The 23,624-nt window shown below is 51.2% G+C and overlaps 1 protein-coding gene across 2 annotated transcripts in view; it reads left to right on the plus strand.

Annotated features, from left to right (window-relative positions):
* Positions 1–2,818: 2,818 nt before the first annotated feature.
* MVB12B (multivesicular body subunit 12B) overlaps positions 2,819–23,624 on the plus strand; it is a 139,100-nt gene continuing 118,294 nt past the window's right edge. Inside the window, exons 1-2 of one of the 2 annotated variants that reach the window (XM_054727427.1) lie at positions 2,819–2,928; positions 17,112–17,234. In XM_054727427.1, the coding sequence (XP_054583402.1) occupies positions 2,869–2,928; positions 17,112–17,234 (183 nt within the window). In that variant the 5' untranslated portion in view covers positions 2,819–2,868. Of the gene's footprint in view, positions 2,929–3,393; positions 3,451–17,111; positions 17,235–23,624 lie in introns of those variants that run through there. The other variant, XM_054727428.1, reaches the window with a different exon arrangement.

Here is a 23,624-nt window from a genome sequence, read left to right on the forward strand (position 1 = left end):
CATGTTATACTTTTTGAGTAAAAATTACTGGTATTTAGTGTTTTATTTAGTGGTTCCTATAAGTAATACCTTGCTACCTCTTCTTAGTTTGGAAGAAACTGAAGCATAGTTATAGGAAGAGACCCAGGAAATAAAAATACTTCTTTTATTACTAATAAGGCTGACTGAAAACTATAGCATTTGAACTACAGCTAAGTGGGGCTTTCTGTATTTCCCCCTGAATTGGATAGATTTACTTTTATAGTAGCAGGCAGTACTGGACAACACTCTCTCTCTGCCCCAGGAACTTACCACTCAGTGGAGAGTACATGAAAATATTTGCTTCATGCCATCAGACAATGCCAAAAAGAGAACTCAGAAGCATCTACTCTTGTCTGGTTCCTTCTCCCAAACTCACTAATCGGACAAGTCATTCATCGTCCCCAGAGTGGAGACAGGCCAAGAGTCTAATTCGAATGGAAGTCCTTCAATATGGAGAAGAAGGCTTTTCCCTTAGCATTTAGGAAAGCCATTGACTTTGATGCTTACCTCATAACTGGCCATTTTACCAAAACCTCTAAAATTTTTAGTTGATTCTCTTCAATTTTTATTTTTATGTATGCACTCACATCATGAAGAAATAATGACAATTTTGTCTCTTCCTTTCCAATATTTGTATTTCCTATTTAGTTTTCTTATTTTATTGCATTGGCTACAGTTTTTAGCAATTATAGCAGGCATCCTTGTTTTGTTTTTTACGTCAATGAGAATACCTTTAGTGTTTCACTATTGGAAAGTTTATCGATAGCTTTGGTAAATAAACTTTGTCATGTTAAGATGTTTAAATTTCCTCCCTAGTTTACTAAGATTCTTAAAAATTTATAAGTAGTTGAAGTTTATTAAATATTTTTAAAGCATCTATCCTGTTGATATGATCCTGTGATTTGTTTTCCTTTAACAATGTGATGAGTTTTACAGATTTCCTAATGTTGAATTAGACTTTTACTTTTGTAATAAATCTTGTTTGATCATGGTGGGTTTTGATTTGTTTTTCAGCAAGCTGGATTTGTAAAACTACTGAATAAAATTGCTAAAATTTTATTCAGTAGTTTTACAACTACTGTATACTGAAGTGGGTTGCTCTATAGCAGTGACTTACATATTGGAGATTGATAGATAAACTTCTGTTCCTGGCTCAGATGAGTTTAAGACATGCCAGGCTAAACAGGTTTCTTCACTCCTGGATCTCACATAGACCTTCATATACTAATACTTATTGTGATTCTCCAAAAAGTAGACTATAAATGGTATGCACCATTTTCTCAAATTATTTGACTGCCAGAAATATATATTAACCTCTCAGGGAACTAGTGTGTTCTATATAGACCTGCACGTCTCTTCCTTGGTGTTCTCTCTGTTGGATTTGGGTCTTGGGTTGTGCTAAACTTGAGAAATGACATTGAAAACTTTATTTTTCCTGTGTAACCGTTTAAATAACATAGGGATTGTCTGTCCACGAATGGTTTGCTGGAATGTGCCTGTGAAACCACCCGAACCAGTGCCATTTGAGTGACACAGACACCTGCATGGCTTCCCCACGGGACCTCTTCTTCCACAACCAATTCCGCTTGGCACCCTTTTCTTTAGGATCAGACAGTTGTTTGGAAAAGCCTAGAATGTGTGAAAATGGGACTTGATGCCTTAGCAACTTGATGCAGATCACTCCTGCACGGCTCTTAGCTTCAAATACTCCAGCCTTCTGAGCAGAGGCCTTTCAAGTAGCACCTGGCCTCTGCGAGGGGTGCCGGGCTGGGGCTGGGTAGGGCATATCTGGCTTGTACCTTTCCCCGAGTGCTGTAGGGTAGGCACCTCTGCTTAAACCCCTCCTACTAGATCAGGGGTGGGGAACCTTTTTCCTGCCAAGGGCTATCGGGGTATTTATAACATCATTTGTGGGCCATACAAAAATTATCAACTTAAAAATTAGCCTGCTATGTTTGGTCTAACATTTAATTAACTCACCCTTAATACCTTGGCAGGGCCAGACCAAATGATGTCGTGGGCCTTATAGGAACCTCGGGCCACCCCTGTTCTAGAGGCTTCCCTGAGGCTGGCTCTAGGCCTGCGTGGGTAAATGATTTGCCCAGCATGTGGGGATGTGGACAATTGCTAGGAGATGAGGGTCTGTTTGAGAGGCCTGGGAGGCACCGTGGGCTCTGGGGTCTGACTAAGCTTGTGTTGGGTCAGGTGGGGCAGGAGGGTGCCCTGAGCTGGAGTGAGCTGAGCCAAGAGCTGGCCTGGGTTTCTACAGCCTAGAAGGGCTGGGTGGGCCAGGTGCCCTGCAAGAGGCCACCGTGTGTGTCTGTGTGTCTGTGGGGGCGCGGGGTGTGTGTGTGTGGGTGCGTGTGTGGGTGCGTGAACGGTTATCCAAGGCTCCAGGAGGCCCGGGGGCTCGGGGATAGGAGGCAGGGCGCGAGGTCTGGTCCGGGGCGCAGCGAGGCCTAGGAGAGCCCGCGGCTGCGGGTCCGCGAAGAGGCCGGCGTGGGGGAGGGGACGCTGGGTCCCGGGCTCCGCGCGGCCGGGCTCCTGGGGGTCTGGGCTGCACGGGGGCGCCTGCAGGCTGGGGGCGGCCAGGCTGGGGGGCAGGCGGGGGCGCGGCGCGGGCTCCGGACGCGAGTCCCTGGGTTCCCACTCCCTGCTCCGGCCCGAGCCAGCCTGGGGCGCCGCCGGGAGGCCCGCAGCCCGGGCCGCGCGGGGAGCGCCGCCGCCGTGGTCGCCGCCGCCAGGCCGCGCCCCGCCCCCGCCGCTGCCGGGGAGGCTCGCGCTCGAGCTGCGGCGCCGGCCCCGCCGCCTGGGCCCCGGCCCGGCCCCTCCCGCGCCGCCCGGGCGATGAGAAGCTGCTTCTGCGTGAGACGGAGCCGGGACCCGCCGCCGCCCCAGCGGGGAACAGTTAAGTGAGGCCGCGCGGCCGGGCGGCGGAGGCTCGGCGAGCCGGCCCTGCGGCCCCGGCGGGCGGGCGGGCGGCGGGCGGGCGCGGGCCCCGGGCCGAGGGGCGGGCGGGCGGGCGGAGCGAGCGCACGGAGGCCTGCGGGCTCCGTGCCCGGCCCGCGCGGGGACAGGCCCGGCGGCCGCTGCCCGGCCCTGCGCCGCGGCTTCCCGTCCCGGCTCGGCCTGGCAGCGCGCAGGCGGCCGGAGCTCGGGACCGAGTGCAGGCGGCGCCCGGGACCGGGACCGGGGCCGGGGCCGGGGGGCCTCCCGAGAGCCCCGCCGGCGGGGTGGGTGGGGAGGCGGCTCACCTGTGCCCGGGCCTGGGCACCGCCCGCAGACAGTGGTTGGACCGGCCTGGCCTAGGGTCCGGCTCCCTGGAGTCACGTGGGTGCAGACCTGAGTGCACCTGAGCCTCGGGCAGCGTCTGGGGTGTGGCCTCCTCTGTGACCTGGGCACCCGGGAGCCAGGGCACCTGTCTGCAAGGTGAGAGGTGCCGGGCCTGGGCGCCTGAGGCTTGGGGTGCTCACCCTGGAAGGATGGCGGGTGTGTAGATGAGCACCCCAGGGGCGCTCCAGCTCAAGTGAGGCTCGAGGGCAAGAGGGTGGGACAAGAGCTATGGCCTAGCGCCAGGGGGGACAGCGGATCCCCCAGACAGGCCCGGTGAAAAAGGCAGACCCATGAGCATCTTTGTCCCCTTTGTTTCCAACACAGAACTTTGCCCAAATTAAAGCTGTGACCCTTCTGTTCCCCGCTCCTCCGCAGCCTCTGCAGCCGGGCGCGCACAGGAGGGCCACACCGGGCAGAAGGCAAATGGCCGTTGCCCCTGCTCTCCGCTCCCCGCCCCCATGGAAAAGCTGCACCCACTCAGATTTCTGCCACAAAAGCAGGCAGCAGGCCGGTGCCTCTTCAGCGGCCTTTGTCTCTGGTGGTTCCTTCTCAGTGTAATCTCCTTGTACATTTCTGGACAGCTGGCTGGATCTCATCTCATTTTAACCGGGGCTAGGAAATCTTATCAGCTGCACCAGAAAAGCCTTAGGAAAGTTAGCAGATAAGCTCTGCGGAAGCCCAGACTAACCGAAAAACTCGGGGCGCTGGGAAGGTTAGCTGCAGGAGATGCGTGACACCTCTCTTGCTCTCCAGAAATTGTGCCGGGTGCTCTGGGATGTGGTGCCACACAGAGAATATTTCAATGGGGCCTCGGAGAGACAGGGCCTCTGCTGGGACCTGGGCCCCAAGCCCCCGGTGAAGCCGTTGACATGGCAATTACGGGTTCACTTGAGCCTAGAAGCGTCTTCTCTCCTCCACATTTTTCCTTCCTTCCTTCTAGCTCCTTGGCCACACTCCTGATTTGTGCTGGAGGCATTTTCCCTGCCCTGCCTCCGTCCAGCAGCTGGTGCGCTCCCCCTGCTCCAGCTGGGATAGTGCATCATGCATGTTAAGTGCAAGGGCTGTGGAAATAGACCTCATCTTAAGCCTTGGCTTTCCTACGCACTGCGCTCTTGGGCAAATGCATGAACTTTTCTGAGCCGCAGTTGCCTCACCTGTAGAGTGAGGCTGACGATGATCATTCTCTCTCATAGGATGACGGTGAGAATTAAATGAGATATTACAAGAGGAGTGCTTAACTCCATGCCTGCTGCAAGTCAATAAAAGTTAGTGGATATTATCAAGGGTTTGCTAACTGATTAATCAGAAGAGTAGCTTCATTTTTTTTTTTTTTGAGTGCCTTTATAGTTATTATTTAGCTCTTCTCAGGGCAACTAGGAAGAGATGGTAGAGTAGGAAGAACACTGGGCTTGAATTTAGGGGCTTGGGTTTGAATTTCCCTGTACCTCCTGGAACTCGGGTGACGCTAGGCAAGTCACGGAACCTCTCTGAGTCCCTATTTCCTTATTTGATGAAGTGACTTAAGAATAAATCCTACCCTGCAAGGCCGAATGAGCTCATGTACGTGAGTGCGTGTGACATTGTGGAGGATGTGGGGTCCTCGCTAAATTTAAGTGGGATTCGGGGACAGACCCCAGTTTTGTGGGTCTGCCATTTGAACAATATGCGTGTGGGGGGCGTGGCTATAAGGAAAAGAATATCTCCCTTTAGTACATTTGACAGAAACTGCATGATCATACGTATTGCTGGATCCCCTCTCAGGGCCTTGGAAGGGGGTGGGAGTAGGGGATGCGCGTTGATCTGGGTTTCACAGCTGATCAGCTTCTGGGGCATCGGAATCCGGATGTCCTGGGCCGCTCTGCCCTCGCAGGGTGGAAGGACTCGGTGCTTCCTGCTGAAGGAGCATACCCTTGCCACACTGGAAAGTAATGATGGTGTTGGAGTTAACGTGGGAAATGTCAGAGGTGCTATTATGATGATGAAGATAACAAATGACTACATGGCTGGATGTGGTGGGCTGAGAACTCTGTGTTTAGCGGGTTGCGGTTGAGCGAGCAGAGTCTCCTTGGCTCCTTAGGCTGTGGGAGGGGAGGCCTGGGTTCCTTGAGGGAGCGGCCTCTCCCCCAGGCGGTTCTTGCTCACGCCAAGGCTCTCCCTGGCCCCAGGGGCTCTCCGTGGTCTGCTTGCGGGGCTGCCCGTGGGAGTTGTGGTTTCTCGGGATTGTCGGTGCTGTTGGCAGGGGCTGCCTGCAGCAGGTCTGTCCCCAGCTGCTTGGGAGGTAGGGACACCCGCTGCAGGGTGTGCTGGCCATCGCCTCCTTGTTGGGGACATCGCGTGGCCATGTGGTTGGCTTACGTGACACACTTGTGGAGAGATGCAGGGCTTGTCCAGGCTGAAATGTGAGAGGCCCGGGCACCTGGATCCGGGGGTCACATACTGGAGCTTTGTGGGCCATGCTTGCCTAGACTGGAGGGCCATCTTGTTGAGCCTGTGGCTAGAGCCAACAGCACCAGGTCGTTACACACACACACACACACACACACACACACACACACACTTACTTTAAGAAAACAACCAGGATACTGATCAACAAAGCAAAGTGTTCAAAGAATATCCCTTGATCCTTTAGGAGAGGTATATACTAGGTGTACTGGTTAATAATGGCAGATTTTGTAATCAAAGAAAACACAATAATTTCAAGAGAAACATCAGAAGTGCTTTATTCAAAGTAATGTCCATCGCTAGCTACACATTTCCCCATCTTTCAGGTAATTTGTGGATACCGTCCCAATAGAACTTTGCTTGTTTTGAGGCAGACCATTCAGAGACCCAATTTTCCACTTCTTCCTACGTTTTGAAGTGCTGCTCAGAAAGTGCGTGTGCCATCGATCGGAACAAGTGGTAATCTGAAGGAGCAAGGTCTGGTGAATACGGCGGGTGGGTTAATACTTCCCAGGCAAGATCTTTTAACGTGTCTTTAACTGGTTTTGAAGTGTGTGATGGTGAGTTATCATGAAGCAAAATTACTTTGCCGTGTCTTCTGGCACATTCTGGTTGTTGCACGATCAAAGCATGATTCAAATTGATTATTTGTTGTCAGTAGCGATCAGTATTGACGGTTTCACCTGGTTTTAGAAGCTCATAATACACCACACCTTCCTGATCCCACCAAGTGCAGAGCATTGTCTTCTTTCCGAAGTGATTTGGCCTTGCAGTCGATGTTGATGGTTGACCTGGATCAACCCATGATTTTGTGCATTTGGGATTCTCAAAATAAATCCACTTTTCATCGCCAGTCACAATTCGATGCAAAAAAGACTTTCGTACCATTGAAGCAACATTTTACTGATGACTTTTCGGTTTTCCATTTGTCTTTCGTTCAGTTGATGTGGCACCCATTTTCCTTCCTTTAAGATCTTTCCCATTGCTTGTAAACGATCGGAAATTGTTTGCTGAGCAACGTTTAATCTTTCTACAAGTTGTTTTTGGGTTTAACACGCATCTTCATCCAATAATGCTTGTAATTGTTAATCTTCAAACTTTTTTGGTTGACCTGGACGTTCTTTGTCTTTCACATCAAAATCATCACTTTTAAAGCGTTTAAACCAGCATTCACAAGTATCTTGCGATGGAGCATGTTCACCATAAACTTTTCAAAGTATACAATAACTTTTTCTTCAAAATAAAGTAATGAATTAAAACTTCCCGCAAATGCTCTTTTTTTGGCACGAAATTCGATGTTTTTAAGCGTAAAAATATCTATGATGTTAACACCTTCAGCAAATTTGACATATGAAGTTTTGAAGCTTGCTGTCAATACAACAAAATAGCATACATATCAAATTGCATATATATCAACACATGTGTAACTCCATCTATTGAAAAAAGTCCGCATTATTAACTGGTACACCTAGTAAATGGATACATAATGAGCTAAACATCTGTAGAATGTTTAGGAAAATGCAGATTCCAGGATGTCAAATCGAGACCTGGAATCAAAATATCTGGGATGGGGCCCCCAAATCTGCATGTTTTAAAACAAAGTTCGGGTTGCACTTAGGCTTATTGAAATTGAAAACCACAGTTCTAGATGTGTGTTTTTGTTTTAATGCTCACCTGAGGATATGCTTATTGATATTTTTAAGAGAGAGGGCAAGGGAGAGAAAGAAAAACGTCGATGTGCGAGACAAACATCGATTGGTTACCTCCCGCACACACCCTGACCTGGGATTGAACCCACAACCGAGGTACATGCCCTGACCAAGAATTGAACCTGTAACCTTTCCATATCTGGGAAGATGCTCCAACCAACTGAGCCACACCAGCCAGGGCTGTAGATGCTTTTTTAAAAAAGTTGTAAAATACACATAACGTAAAATTTACCATCCTAATCATTTTTTAAAAATCTTTTTTCACAGTTTATTTATTTTATTATTTTTTTTATTGATTTCAGCAAGGAAGGGAGAGATAGAAACATCAATGATAAGAGAGAATCATTGACTGGCTGCCTCCTGCACAGCCCACACGGGGGATCAAGCCCGCAACCCAGGCACGTGCCCCTGGCTGGAATCTAACCCGGGACCCTTTAATCCACAGGCCAATGCTCTATCCACTGAGCCAAACCAGCTAGGGCCATCCTAATCATTTTTAACTGTACAGATCAGTGGCATTAAGTACATTCATGTTGTGCAGCTAATCTCTGGAACTTTTTCATCTTGAGAAACTGGAACTCTGTACTCTTGAAATAACTCTCATTTTCTCCTCCCCCCGCCCCAGGCAACTACCATTCTACTTTCTATTTCTATGAATTTGACTACTGAATACCTCATATAAGTATTTAACCTTTTGTGACTGGTTTATTTCACTTAGCATAAGGTCTTAAGGGTCATTCATATTGTAGCATGTGTCACAATTTCCTCTTTTTAATCACTGAATAATACTTCCTTGTATGGATATACCACATTTTGCTTATCCATTCCTTTGTCTATGGACACTTGGGTTGCTCTCACCTTTTTGCTCTTGTGAATAATGTCACTAGGAACATGGATGTACTAATATCTCTTCAAGACCCCGTTTTCAATTCTCTGGGTATATCCCCAGTGTAATTGCCAGATCATATAGAAATTCCATTTAAAAATTTTTGAGGAATCACCATACTGTTTTCCCTAACAGCTGCATCTTCATTCCCACCAACGGTGTACCAGGGCTCTAATTTCCCACATCCTTGCCAACACCAACCTGGCGGTTTGATAGTAGCCATCCTATTGACGTGAGGTGACACTCACTGCTCTTGGTCTGCATTTCCCTGCTGACGGGTGATGTGGACACCCTCTCCTGTGCTTGTTGGCCATTTGAATGTCACCTTTGAAGAAATGTTTAGTCCAGTCCTTCGCCCATTTTTTCATTTAATCATTTCAGGGTGGTTTTTGCTGCTGCTGTTGTTGAGTTATAGGAGTTCTTTGTAGATTTGGATTTTAATCCCTTATCGGATATATTGTTTGCAAATGTTTTCTCCTAGTCTGTAAATTGTCTTTTTCACTCTGTGGATTGTGTGTATCTTTTGATGCAAGTTCTGCGAATTCTGCAAGTTCTTTATACACAGTATCACGCTGCAGAGGAAACAGTATTATTTCACATCCCAGTTTTATAGGGATGGAAACTTGGGCCCAGTTTAGTTACGTGCCTGGGGCCACACAGCTGTGAGTAAGTATCAGGGCTGGCATTCAAACTGGGGTCCCTCTGACTCCGAAGCTTGCAGCCTTTTCATTCCTCTCCTTTACCTCCGGTTCTCCCACTGAGCTCACAGCATCAGGAGGCCCCGTGGGGATCTGCAGGAGGTGGCATTGATTTGAGGAGCATTCGGTTACAAGAGACGATGGACGGAAGACTTGGCAATTTTTCCCTTTTGGCCATTGGGTGCTCCTTCCCGTAGACCCGTGTCATTGCTTAGACCCGAGAAAGAGCAGAGACGTGCAGACTGTTGCGTTTATTTGTTGGTTTAAACATCTCGTAGGCTTGTTTCAGAGCCCATCTGCTGCTCAGAGTTCCCCCAGCCGTCCGCGTTTGCTCACACGGCTGCTGAGGCCACGCCTTCTGCTCGTGGTCCCTTCTCTACGCCACACGCATGCTCCCTCTTTCAGGGAGGCCGGCTGGAGTGGCAGCTCTTCCCTCGCGTCTCCATGGCTCACCAGGCAGAAGCAAGTGTCCCCTCATTTGTAGTCCCTTTCCGTTTGTCGCTGTATCACCCTGGCACAGTGGCATTGTCCAGTCTCGGCCCCAGGCCAGTTAAATCAGAACCCGGGGGTTGGGATGGGCAGCTGTAGTTCTTACAGACGCCTTAGGCCAGTGGTCGGCAAACTCATTAGTCAACAGAGCCAAATATCAACAGTACAACGATTGAAATTTCTTTTGAGAGCCGAATTTTTTAAACTTAAACTTCTTCTAACGCACTTCTTCAAAATAGACTCGCCCGGGCCGTGGTATTTTGTGGAAGAGCCACACTCAAGGGGCCAAAGAGCCTCATGTGGCTCACGAGCCGCGGTTTGCCGACCACTGGTTTAGGTGAGTCTGCTGAGCAGGCAGCCTGGAGACCCGCCGGCCACTGCCAGGCCCCGGTCCAGCGGCTGGAGCTGAAACTGCGGAGGGCTGCAGGGCCTCCCTTCCTCTGCCCGTGGCCGTCCCTGCATGGGCTGTCGTCCTGCATGGGCTGCTGGTGCCCTCCGTTATCCAGTGAAACATGGCTGATCTGGAGAGGCTGGGAGGAACTTCATTCACCCACCTTTCTTCCATCTGTCTCTCCATAGCCATTTATTGAGTCCCCACTGTGAGTCAGGCACTGGTGAACACAGCACCTCTGAACAACTTCCATTCTTCTAGGAAAGTGTGCTGTAACCTGAGGGACAAGCGTGTGTGTTCGTGTGTGCACATGTGTCGTGCACCACGATTCTCAGGGACAGCGCCTGTCTGGCTGGGCCGCTGGGGAAGTTCGGGGCAGAATGGAAGGTGCCTCCCAGATTTGGAATGGTGGGGGTGGGGTGTCGTAGGGAAGGAATGAGGTGACCTGTGTGGCAGAGGGAGAGACAGGCTCTCATTCTGAGGCTGTTCCTCACGGGTGATTACCTTCAGGTTCTCTCCATTCATTTGTTCACTCGTTCAGTCCGTCATCAAACACCTCACGAATACCTGCCGTCTTCAGAGTTTGCGCTGCGGGCCGGCTGTTTGAGCATCACTGGGCTTGTTAGAAATGCGGCTTCTCGGGCTCCCTCCTGAACATGTTGACTCAGTACCTGGAGTGGGTTCCGGACTCTGTTTTAACAAACCCCCAGGTGACTCGTAGGCTAGCATTTGGGAACTCCCGCTCTGGAGTGTTGGGTTTTCCGTCTTCATCAGTGCACACCCTCCCTCAATGCTCAGCGCCAAGTGCTCCCAAAATGTTTGTGGGCTGCCTTGCATCGGGTGCTGGTAGGTACTGGGAGTGTGGGAGCCCCTCCAGGGGGAGGATGGCAAGGTCAGCCGAGTCTGAGGCACTCATGGGAGAGGCAATTGATGACAGACACTAGATACACACCTAGTTTCGGGAGGTATTTTGGAAGTCATCAGCATATGGGTAGGATGATTAAATGCCCAAATGTCTGAAAAGAAACTCTCAACATCCATGTGAAAGTCAGAGCGGGGGTGGTGGTGGTGATGGGCGTGCCTGGCGACCTGAAGCCATGTGTTCTGATGATTCTGGCCTGGGGGCCCGTGTGCCCGGTGTTGAGATGACATTGGCATTTTTTTCTCTGCAGACACTGTAGCCTTCAGGGCAAGGGGGTGACTCATGTCACTGCACATCAAGAGAGCGTTGCTCTGGGGCCTCCTGGGATAGTTTCATTTGTAGGGCATCTGCCTTCTGTTGGGGTCGTCTTTCTTCGTCTTCTCTGGGGACAGTGGCACCAAGACCTGACAGGGGTGGGCAGGGACGACCCTCACTGGCAGTAATGGTGGGCAAGTCGGTGCAGGGCTCAAGTGTTCCGGAGAATGCCGCTCCCCCCACCAGCACCGGGATCCCTGGTTTTGCAGAGTCAGGCTCGGGAGGGGCAGGACTTGGGCCACTGCACTGCTGTAGAACTTGATCTGGGTTTATTTTGGGGGAGTGAATTCTGGAATCTAGCATTGCACTGTACTGGGCTGTCGCATTCTGAACCCCAGGCCTGCCTCACGTGGTTTATAGGAAATCTGTTTAGTAATCAAATGGTTAATATAAATCTAATCATAGGTCAGATGGCGTGGATGTGCTTATACACCAGATTCTTCCATTAGAAGCAGCAGACCTTTCCTGGGAAAAGGAAGTGCCTGCCATGGTTAGTGCCTGCGCTGGAAACGCCTTTGATCTAGGGATGCTTAGGAAAATATTTGCTTTCGTTTCCCAGTATCTTAGCAGCCTTCCCAGTAGTCTTAGCAGCCTTCCCAGTAGTCTGTGCCACCAGACCACACTCAACAGCACTTGTCAGAGTGACTTGGCTTCTGACTGGTCTCTAGATAAGCGGTCCAGACCAAAGTGCAGGAAGCACCAGGATGCTATCCTGAGTCCACAGTGACGCCCATCAGCCTGTGCACCGTCTCCCAATAGCAGGCTAGCCACTCGCCTGGGTGCTGCATGGACCCTGGCCTCAGCGCCCAGTCTCCTGAGGAGGTAGGTCTCTGCACCGTGGCTGTCAGGGAGGTGGCCCGGTGTGTGTGTTGAGGTGTGCATCGGTGAAGCGGGGCGTGTCCTTCTGCTCCCTGCTTAAGCTTATCAGCAGAAAGGTACCCGTTACCGTGGGGCGACAGAGAGGGGCATGGATTCCTGCAGACCCCCACTGCCACTGGGAAGCAGGCAAAGCTGATGGTCTCTCGGTAGTGAGACCCTGCTCTTGGGCTCTGGGTAAAGTATTAATACACTGCTCTTCCTAGCCCTGCAAGCTGGTAGCTGTGGGCAGACACTTTATGTCTTTTGTGCCCTTGACTTTGGATTTCAAACAAGCTGATAGCAATTTCGTCCTTCTGTGGGGACTTAATTAACCCACTGTTTTTGTCATTTCAATTACAGTAGTCCAATTTAACCAGCCTCCCCCCAAACCCCCCGCAATAGTTTGAAATTACTCTCCTCAAAAGTTGTGTGCGAGTCACGCCTTAGCCCTTGCGGGCAGTGCTGGCTGGCTGGCTGGCGCTGCTTCTGAGCTGCAGGGAAGCCCAGTCGGGGTTCCTGCCGCTCCTCCTTTGAAGGCATCGCTCCCTGCCCCCTGCAGTTGTTGGCCCCCATCTTTAAACTCCTCAGCCTGCACCCCACCCTGCTGCTAAAGGGGCCTCAGTGGAGAGAGGTCTGAGCTCTGTTCGTTGGGTTTTGATTTCAGTACAGGAGTTGATAAAATGAGATAAACCCCGGGCTCACGGGGCCGGGGAAATTAAACAGAGATGATATCAAAGTTCCCCTGAGTTTTCAGCTGTGATACAGTAGCTTAGTTTTCGCCCAGACTGCGGCCGGGAGGCACGCCTTTGATTCTGAAACAATGTTCAGCATCAGTTAAGCCCAGCACCGCTGACTTTTAGGGATTAAGCAAACTGTTGTAGTAATTCTTTGATCAGCTACAAGGGAGCAGTGTGCCGTGTGTATGAAGGGGCTTTATAGTTAAAGTTCATTTCTCTGTGAACCTGGGATGACAGCATTGGCGAGGTGCCGCAGTGCTGGGAGCTGGGGCCTCCCCAGGCACTGTGTGCAGCATTGCAGGCAGAAGCAGGAAGCGGTTTTCTTCTTCCGCCCTGTGTCGTCGCATCGTATCCATCCAGCATGGCATGGGAAAAATCCTCTGGCTTGGAAAACACACCTCACCCTAACGGGACCCCAGCTAGTCCTAGTATGTATATGCAAGGCATGCGCGCGCGCGCACGCACACACACACACACACACACACACACACACACACACACACACATACACACATACGCACACACGCACTCCTGCCTTGCAGAGAAATCCTCCTAGGGCAGACACAGGAACAGCTGCCCAGAGCCACGCTCTGCAGACCCCCAGACTTGCAAATGATATAGTGGAGGCTGCCTGGGCGCTGAAGGTAGAGATTGGGATGGGGATTGGGACCAGATGACCTGAGAGGTTCAGTTAGGAGGATAAGCTCAAGGTCAGTGTTGCCACCGCACTCTCTCCATGCCCAAGAGCAGACCCAGCTCCCAGGTGCTGCCACCACCTTCATTCCTTACCTGGCATTTACTGAGAACCTCCTTAGTTTCATGTCGGCTCCGTCCTGTGATTCTCAGTAATTTCAACATCATCTAGAATACTGGGTCAGCTTTCGGCTTTCACTGTAGAGACCCTCCTGCAGCCACAGCCAGGGTGGCAGAAGTTTCTCAGATTGCTCCCTCCCCCTGGCTGGTCCTGCGACTTGCAGTTGTAATGGAGCCCGTGTGTGTTGTCGATCGGCTTGCACCGCACCATGCATCAACCTATTCCCTCCTGTGCAGCGCTCAGATCTCCCTCATTAGGACTAAATTTACCTCCGTCCTACACAAACATGGCCTTAGCTCATTTTTATTGTTGTAAATTATTTATGAGGGAGATGTTGAATCTTGAAACGGAGGTTCGAGGGAAATTAATCCCACGTTACTTTTATCTTGCTGTACTTTTCTCCCCCTTGCTTCACTTACTGGGTTATGGCTAGAGAAAGAAGAGCTTTCCCTTTTTACTATAATTAGTGTTGAAACTGGTTTTTCAGTCAGATATGGGATGGGATGGTGGCGTCCCTCTGCACAGTGTCATGGGAAGCAGACCTGGCTGGGGAAGGAGGGCAGAGGTCCTCTTAGGCTCTGCTGAGAACTCCAGGCCTCAGTTTGCTCTCCTGTAAAATAGGGACAAGGCAACCCAGCCACCGCCCAGGTTTGGTGTGGGCACTGGTGGAGAAGCAGCCTGAGAAAGCTGCTTGAGAATCGCAGGGCTCTGTGCACACGCGCAGCAGGGGTGTGAGTGTGTGCAGTTAGAGACAGAGGATGCTGGTGAGGAGCTGCGGGAGTTGTGGCGAGGAGGCCCCGGAAGTTCGTGTTTTAGACCAGCATCGCCTCTTGCAAGACAGGTTCATGTTGGTTTGGAACACCCTGCACCCCCTCGCCCTCCCCGGCAGATGTGCTTCGGCACCCACGGCCTCTTCCCCCTCTCAGGGGCCTGGCCTGTGACCCGGCGGAGCGCCGCCATGCGGTGCTGTCCCTCCCAGCGCCGGCTCCACACCACCCCGAAGACACGCCGCGCCAGCTAATAAATGGCCTTTTGTTAGGAAGGTCAATTGAAGTGACGGTCGAGGCGCTGTTAAAAGTAATTTGCAGTCAGAAAATATGTAATTCAGGGCGAGCCGCTTTGAGTGATTGCCTCTGCCATGGATATCTTGGGCGTTTCTCATTAAAAGCTTCCTTTGCTGCTGCCGGTGCTTCCTCCGCCGCCCAGCTGGCCCCGGCCCGGCGCAGTCATTTGTCTGTATTTCACAAAGGCCGCCTGGATCCCCAGGGTGAGCAGCCGGGGAAGGAAAGACCAAGGCGTGGGGATGCTCTGCAGACGGATGCGCGGCTCGGAGCAGCCTCCGCTCCTGCGGGCTGGGCTGTGCCCACGCGGCCGAGGCCCTTTGTCTGCTCAGCCCGGGAGCGGCCATCTTGGACCTGCTGCTGGGCTGCCTCGCGGTGCATTCTGGGAGCGCATCCTCGCGTACAGGCAGGTCCCCTCCTGCACTTGACAGCGCGCTCGGAGCAGAGCGGAGCCATTGTCATCAGTGCCTCGTGGAGGATATTGGAATCTATCAGCAAATAAAACATTTCTCTTTTATTCCCATGCTTACCTCCCCCTCCTTCGCTCTTAGATAGTACTATCTTAATAAAAAAAAAACTTACCTCGCATGTTCTTTATTAAATTCACAGCATGATATTTTAGCACTAGTAGAATTCGTACATTCTGTTAATGAGTTGTTAATTGCAAAGCATTTTGGTAACCAACAGCAGGTACCCATATTTTGCAAACTGCAGCATTGTTGTTGTTATGTTACCGATAAGAGGGAATTTTCCAAGTGAAGATACTTTTTGATCAGTGTTTCCTTTGGATTGTGCTGGTGCAGATATTGAATGACAAACCTTCTCTATTGGGGGCATGCATGGGCATTCATTCATTCAGTAATATGTACTTTATACCTACTGTGTGTGGGAAGCTCTAAGCCCTGTGTTTTATGCAGATAAACCTACCTAATAAATGACATTTTAAAAAAGAGAAAATGATGCAGCGTGGAATCCTGGGCCCTGCCCCAGGCTCCCAGAAGCTTATTTTCAGCAGACTTAAGTAAAGCATAACTTGGTTTGCTTTTATCATAAACAGACGCTGAGAGTGCAGCGGCGGCCAGGCCAAGAAACACCTTGATTGGAGACTTGACTGCATTGCATTAAGTCTGCTTCCGGAGCCTTTTGTGGGGTCCTGGGATGCTGATTACATGGGGGACTTGCATGTAGCATTTTGGTTCCTATTTAGGAGGCACACTCGTTTTTAATAGCCTCTGCCTTTTCTGATTCTAGGCTGAGAACTCAGAATATTCCTCCTGCCTGCCTGGTTAGGCAGGGTGTTCGGTTTGCTTCAGAAGCAGTAACCAGCCTTGAGAGATCTGGCAGACCTACAGCCAGTGGAACTTAATTGCTGCAGAAGGAGGTGGAATTTAACTTGCTCTTTTTCAAGGCTTGTCCTTTTAAAAGTACTAAAAGTCATTTACATAAGGTGTTACCTTTTTTATTTGCTTTCTGGTGCACTGCCACTCGAGCTGCCCAGACCCAGTGCTCTCTATATAGTGCTTGTCTCCTCTGGTCACTTCAAGGGGCAGTCAGCAGCAGAATAATAATTCCATTTCCCCTCCCTTTCTCCCAAGGTGCCCAGCAAGAATTATGGTCATTGTTAGTGTTTAGCTTTGAGTAAATGCCCACGACCTGCAGGATTAAACACAAAAAAAGGAACCCTCCAGTCCTCTTGGGAGTGATGCTTACCACATTTCTGGTCAGTTACACTGGACATGTGTACCCCCAACCCCACCAGCCTCATCTGCTCTTTGTTGAGTGCCTACTGTGTGCCAGGGACCTCTCCAGGACCTCCCTTCACGTGACTCTTGGTTCTCACAGCAGCTCTGTGACTGTCAGTGCCAAGACTCCGTGCTTGCTCAAGGCTGTGGAGCCTGGACTTGAACCATTCCTTTGCCTCCATGCCGGAGACTTTCTTCCAGGTGTGTGTTTGCAAAGCGCAGCCCCCCTGGACTGTGGTAGAGGCTGTAGGGTTGGCAGCCTGCACCTCCATAGGAAATAGTACAAGGGAGAGAAATGCAAGGTGGGGGTAGACTTAGTCAAGTCTGATTTATCCTCAGAGAGGCTACTGGTGTCTGTTCAGAAGTCAGGCAGCTAGATGGGAGGTTTGAGAATGGTTTGCCTTTGGGCCTGAGTTTAAATTACATACATACTCAGGGCAGGGACAAGCCCTCATTAGCTGTGTTAGCTCAGTGTTCAAAGCTAACTTGAGACAAGCAGAGGCCAGTGATGTTTCGAATTCTTGCTCTGAGGAAAGAGCCAGGTGGGGTCAGGGCTCTTGAGCTCTTTCAGGAAGTGGAGCGCAGCTCGGGATATTGGCCCTGAGAGTCCGGCTCTATCTGTGTGAGACTTTGCATTGTTCACGGTAAGCGCTCAGTGTGAATTCTGTGCTTTCTTTTCCTTTTCGGAACCAGGACAAGTCCACCATGCCTGAAGTCAGAGACCTCTCAGAAGCCTTGCCGGAGACGTCCATGGACCCCATCACAGGAGTGGGGGTGGTGGCTTCGCGGAACCGAGCCCCGACGGGCTACGACGTAGTAAGTCAGGATTCCGCTTTATACCTTTTGTTCACGGATTCAACAGATCTTTACCTCCTGTGTTCCAGACCCTCTGAACCTTGTGTGTAAGATGTGTTTCTTCCCTCTAGGAACTGAAGCAGGGATGGGAGATCACCAGTGGGCAGGCAGGGGAGTGTCCTGGATTGGGAGTCAGAGGGCCTGAGCCTGTCTGGGCGGTCCCTGGCCGAGTCCCTTGGCCTCTGGGATGCTCATTTTCACCTTCTGTAAAACCCAAGGGTTGGATTCATTGATTTCCAGTCACTTCTCGTTGTAACATTTCATGGAAAGGATCCAAGTGTCTGAAAGACCCTTGGTGGATTGTCATAGAGTGTCCCCCACGTGTATATGTCACATACAATCTTACAGCTCTTTACCGCTTCCGAAGCGGTTTCCTCCCAGCAGCTCATTTAGCTCTCACGGTTGTGCTGGGAGGGCCAGTAGCTGTATCTCTGCTTTGCTCATGAGGAGAACCCGAGCTCTGGGAAGTGAAGGGACAGAGTCCCCGTCCTTGGGGGTGGGAGGTCAGGACCCGACCCCTCCCAAGTCCGGCGCTCTGACTGACCACACCACCACCGCTTAGCAGGACCTTGCCTTGCTTTTCGGCAGATGTCGGTGGTGGTACAGTAGTACTGGTGGCCGGAACTGGCTCTTTTGTTGTTTCTATAAATAAACTACGAGTTGGGTGGAGCTTTAAAATAAGCAGAGTAACATCAGAGGGTTTAGTAAACAGTGACCCTGGTCGTGGGTTCTGAGATTCCGAAGTGGTCTTACTTCCCTCTTGTTGTTTACAACAGCGTTTTATTTTATTTTTTATTTTTTAAAATATGTTTTATTGATTTTTTTACAGAGAGGAAGGGAGAGGGAGAGAGAGTTAGAAACATCGATGAGAGAGAAACATCAATCAGCTGCCTCACACCCCCTACTGAGGATGTGCCTGCAACCAAGGTACATGCCCTTGACCGGAATCGAACCTGGGACCCTTCAGTCCGCAGGCCGACGCTCTATCCACTGAGCCAAACCGGTTAGGGCGACAGCGTTTTATTCTTGTTCGTTGAGAGGGTGCACCAAGACTACGTACAGGAGAGCCTCCGTACCAGCACTGGCAACCTGTGAGGTGGTTGGATGAGTGTCTGGCTCCCAGGGGTGGGGATGCCAGGCCTGGCCCCGAAGGAGCCAGCGGCAGCGTCTCTCAGCCTCAGCGTGATTGGCGTTTTGAGCCGGATAATCACATAACTGTGCTATGAGGCTGTCCTGTGATCACAGGATGTTTCGCAGCATCCTTGGCCTCTACCTACTAGATGCCAGTGGCACCAACCCCCCAAATTGGACAACCAAAAATGTGTCCAGAAATTGCCAGATGTCCCCAGGCTGAGGGTTGGGTGGGCAGGATCAGCCCCCGCTGAGCACGGTGCCGGGTGTAGTGGGTCAGCGGCACCGGGTCCTGTGGGAGGGGAGAAGCCTGTTAAAATGCTCCGTGTTACTCTCCCAGCTGTTTGAAAGCTTATAAACATTTTAAACGTGAAAGGACGAGGGAATCCTTTTTGACAAAGATTTGAGTCTTCCTGCTGCCTGACTTCAAAGCGCTTGTCATAAAGTGGAATCATTCGGTATGGCTTTGTGCCAGAACACTCTTGAGGAAGCTAATAAAACTGTTCCCGATTGGAGAAGCCAGTGTCTCTTGGTGAATTCGCTATGAAGCAGCACGCCGTGCGTGGGGCAGGGCCGGCGCGCACCCTCTGGGGGGTCCTGCTGGGCTCACCCCAGGCCGCGGGCCCGTCTCCGTGCTCTGCTCTTGTCGGCCGTGTCCTTCCCATCCTGCGGTGCCTTTGGGGTCGTCGTGGCTGCTTGCTGGTGGCGGCAGATGGCCTCTGGCCGCCTGGCTTTCTGAGCGTCTTGGTGGGTCTGACAGGAGCAGCATCCATCCCTATCATTTTCTCCTAACACCCAGCTCAGGGCAGGGGGCGCCGTGTCAGATGAGTGAAATTAATAAGCACATCTCATGATTACGCCGCGCATTACAGTGGAAGGTGAGCAGGGCAAGGGGCTCCAGGGTCGGCCTGGCAATTACCCAGCCTCTGCGCCGGGCCGAGCGCAGCCGAGCTCCCCCCGAAGGCCTTTCCGGGAGAGAGTTGGAATCGTCTCGCTGTGCTGACCTCCGAACTCTTCTGGATACACAGCTGGCTCCCCAGAGGCCTGACCCTGAGTTCAAGGGCAATGAGGGGAGTTGCTTTTATCCGGAGTTTTGTGGGAAGTCAACATCCAAACCGAAATGTCAGGTGTTTGACGGTGGCTGGGCCGCGGAGAGGCTGAGAGGCGCCACGGAGGCCCTGCGGGGGGTGGCGAGACCTCGCCCTGTCCCATCCGCCGGGGAGCACTCTGTCCCCGCGCAGTCACATGGGGCACCGTGACCTTTGGGCACCGGATGGATGCTGACCTGGGCAGCACAGCCACTTTCAAATGGGCACAGGCCCCGATGCCGCTTCAAGTGAAAGATGCCCAGTGTTCGCTTATGAACATTTAAGCAGGGGTCCTCAAACTACGGCCCGCGGGCCACATGCGGCCCGCCGAGGACATTTATCCGGCCCGCCGGGTGTTTTTACCGCCCCAGCCTGTCCTGCTTAGCAGCCGACTCGTCCCGGGCCCGCAGTGCGCATGTGTGGAATGTGTGCCGCACTCTCCGACTCCCCTCCTTCTCTGAGGGACAGTGAACTGGCCCCCTGTTTAAAAAGTTTGAGGACCCCTGATTTAATGTTATAACGCCTCTCCAGCTCAGGGGAAGCCGCCTCTTAGGCTAGAGGCTGAGGGTTATTTGCTAAACTTCATTTATTGTCCTGATTCCTGCATTCCTCTCTGAAATAGCTCCCCCCCCCCCCCCCCCCAGCCTCGCACTGTCTTGGAGTGGCTGGTGATGACACTCCTGCCGGCAGAGGGCGGGTGGGTCTCCGTCCTTGTGACGCCGCGTACCTGAGTCATGACTCTCGTAGCTGCCGGTGTTTGCTGAGGGTGGTACATGCTGCTTTTTCATACGTGGATGCTTCAAAGTTGCCTGAAGGGTGAGTAAAATGAGACTGCAGGTGGAGGTGGCTGTGAACTTGGTGGCAGGCTCAGGAGCAAGATTGGAGTGGACTGACGGGCCCGGTGGAAGTGGGAAGCGACGAGGGAGGCCGAGTGACGACGGCCTTTAAAGGAGGAGGAGAGAGGGAAGTGGTCCCTAGAGGATGACGTGGGCTCATGTGTCTTTTTTTCTTTGTTTAAAGGTGGAAAGTGTTGAGCACACTTAGTTGCTGATGGGAAGGGACCAGCAGTGCGTGTTGTGGCGGGGGAGGAGGGGTGACAGTGCAGGACAGAGCTGCTGGCTGACAGGGCAGAGCTCCAGAGGGCAGAGGACGGGCATCCTGAGCTGCAGAGTGAAGCCAGGAAGTCATGTTTTCAAGCTCTTCTTCCTATGGCTGCGTGCTGGGAAGCCAGCTGTGGTCGTGACCTCTGACCGTGGGGGCCTCCGGGGCTGCGTGTGGGCCAGTCATCCGGAAGTCCCCACTTTCATTCCTTCCTTTCTGCTCTCTCGCTGCCTCCATCTCCCTTTCTCTCAGCACTCCTGTTTACTTCTGAAACTAATTAGACCACAAAACATTTCTTAAAAACTGTGGGCCTTATCATTTATATATGCCCCAAATGTTTGGGGGAGTTTCTAAATAATTGGAAGGTTCAGTGGCTTGAACGGTGAAATGTGAGGGCTTTGGGGGTACCAGCAGAGATCCGCTCCCCTCGGACCAGTGGCCATGTCTGGGGGACATAGGGAGGGATATCTTTAAAATCCTAAACCTGCAAGTAAGGTCCTACATTTTACTCACCGAAGTAGAAAATGAAAAGAAATATCTTGTAACTGCTGATGCAAATTCAAGCAGGCTGGTATTTTTATATAGTGCTGAGGGTACTTTAAAGGTCACATGAAAGCATGTGAAGATGGCAATGATACCTAATTAGAAACATAGGGTAGATAGCGAGTGGGGATGTGGACATAACCGCATGTCCCGTCCGATCACAGCTGTCACTTGTATCTCCAGAAAGCTGCAGCTGGGGAGGGGGGCGAGCAGAGCAGGAAGCCACGCTCTTCCTCGTGGCGGAGGACGGGTGGGCCCAAAGCCTCCGGGGCTGTCCTCCGGGAGCCCTGCCTCTGAGAAGCAAGAGCAGAAGCAAGGGCAGCAGCTTTTTCCTGCCGCCTCCAGTGCCCTCCCCACGGGGCTCTGCCATCAGGCCTGCTCCCCGTTCGGAAATAGCCACGGGCTAAGCCCCGCCTCACACGCTGGTTCATTTTCAGAACCAGAGCTTGTGTTGGTAAAAGGTACCAGGTGTTCCTCCTTTAGTTTTGTTAGGAAATACATTAAACTGAGGTTTACTGGAAACACGGAAAGCGGTTTTATGGCCAGCCCTTAGGCCTTTGTATAACTGGCATCTTCCCTGGCCATTCCTCTTTGCCCCGCAGAGCTCCGGCCTCGGGGCGTGTGCGAGCCAGAGAGGATGCACATGGACTGCTTGTGCCTGGCACCCAGGAGGAGGCGAGAAGCAAACATTGGCTGTTGTTAGGACGAGCCGATCAGAAGCAGTGCTGTGCAGCCGGGGTGGCTCCGTGGTTGAGCTTTGGCCCGTGAACCAGGAGGTCACGGTTCGATTCCTGGTCAGGGCACCTGCCCAGGTTGCAGGCTCAATCCCCAGGAGGGGGGCGTGCAGGAGGCAGCCGATCAATGAGGTTTCTCTATTATGGATGTTTCTGTCTATCCCTCTCCCTTCCTCTCTCTCTAAAAATCAATAAAAACATATTTAAAGGAAGAAAGAAAGAGTGCCTTAAACTGCCCCCTTCTGAACTTTTCTCCCCTACCAACTAGGAATTTCGGTTTGACCCAAAGATTGCAACAGTGACTTACTCCATAGTGGAGAGGACCCGGGGGAACAATCCGGTGTTCTGGAACTTCCTTCGGTTCGCTGGGACTTCCTGTCCATTATTTAGAAAAGCTTCTAACAATGAAACCTCAGTTGGTTGGATTAATGGAAAATTGAGGGACCTGCTTTAATTTTCCTTTCATTGTTTTCGGTTAAATGTTCTATTTTGAGAGAATTAGAATCCGCATGGAGTCTTAAGAAGTAGTATGCAGAGATCTTGTTTACCCTTTTCTCCATTTGCCCCCAATGTAACAACTTGCAAACTGTAGTGCAGTCTCCCAACCTGGATGTTGATACACATATGGTCAAGATACAGAACATTTCTGTTTTTAAACGTATGGGGACTTTCTCTTTATTCGGGTATGGTGAGGCCAACAGGACAGGACACAATGCCACTGAAAAGATAGTTGTTCTCATGGACCCAAGAGGAGGGCACACCACTCCATGCAGGACCGAGCGAGCGGAGGCGCCAGGGTCGGTCAGGAGGCGGAGAGTGAGGGGAAAGCTTGGGCAGGAGCCTTTTTGTGGTTTCCACAGGAAAGGCAGGAGAGGCAGGCTGAGCGCACTGAGGACTGTCCAGTGTAAATGACTTCAGTGGCTTCGGGCTGTAGAGGTGGCCTCTAGTTGTCAGATACCTGGCCCTGGGCAATTTAGGCAGGGAGAGTGTCCCAGCCCGAAGGAGCCTGATAAAAGGAGGCGGATGGAGATAGGGACTCAGGACTAGTTGGTTTTTGTTCAGAAGTGCTCATAGGTAGGTGGTTTACTGGTTCTAGGAATTAGCTAACCTCCTTTATAACCACTAATTTGTTCCCCATTTCTGTAATTTTGTCATTTCAGAAATGCTTTAGAAATGGAATCATACAGCATGTAACCTTTGGAAACGCCCTCTCCCCAACCCCCCTTCAAAAACAGCATAATTCTCAGGAGATTTATCTGGAGAACCTACTGCGTGCATCAATAGTTTGTTTCTTTTTATTGCTGGACAGTGTCCATTGGTAAACCTGCACCATGATTTGTTTAACCGTTTACCCACCGAACGACATCTTGTTTCATTTGTAGTTATCATGAATAAAACTGCTACCCCTACTCATGAACAGGTTTTATGTTAGCCTAAGTTTTCATTCCTCTGGGATAAGTGTCCAGAGTACAATTGCTGGTCATATGGTAGTTGCATATTTAGTGTTTTTTTTTTGTTTGTTTGTTTTTTTATGAAAATGCCCAACTACTTCCCTTTGTGGCTATAACATTTTACATTTCCACCAGAAATGTACCAATGATCCCGTTTCTCCCCATCCTTTCCAGCACTTGTCATGGTCAATGTTTTTTGTTAGCCATTCTGATAGATGTGTAGTAATAACTCATCTGGTTTTAATTTGTATTACTCCAGTGGCTAATGTTCAACATCTTCTCATCTGCTTATTTGCCATCTCT

This window comes from Eptesicus fuscus, chromosome 15 (genome assembly GCF_027574615.1).
Source record: "Eptesicus fuscus isolate TK198812 chromosome 15, DD_ASM_mEF_20220401, whole genome shotgun sequence".
In the NCBI taxonomy this organism is placed as follows: Eukaryota; Metazoa; Chordata; class Mammalia; order Chiroptera; family Vespertilionidae; genus Eptesicus; species Eptesicus fuscus.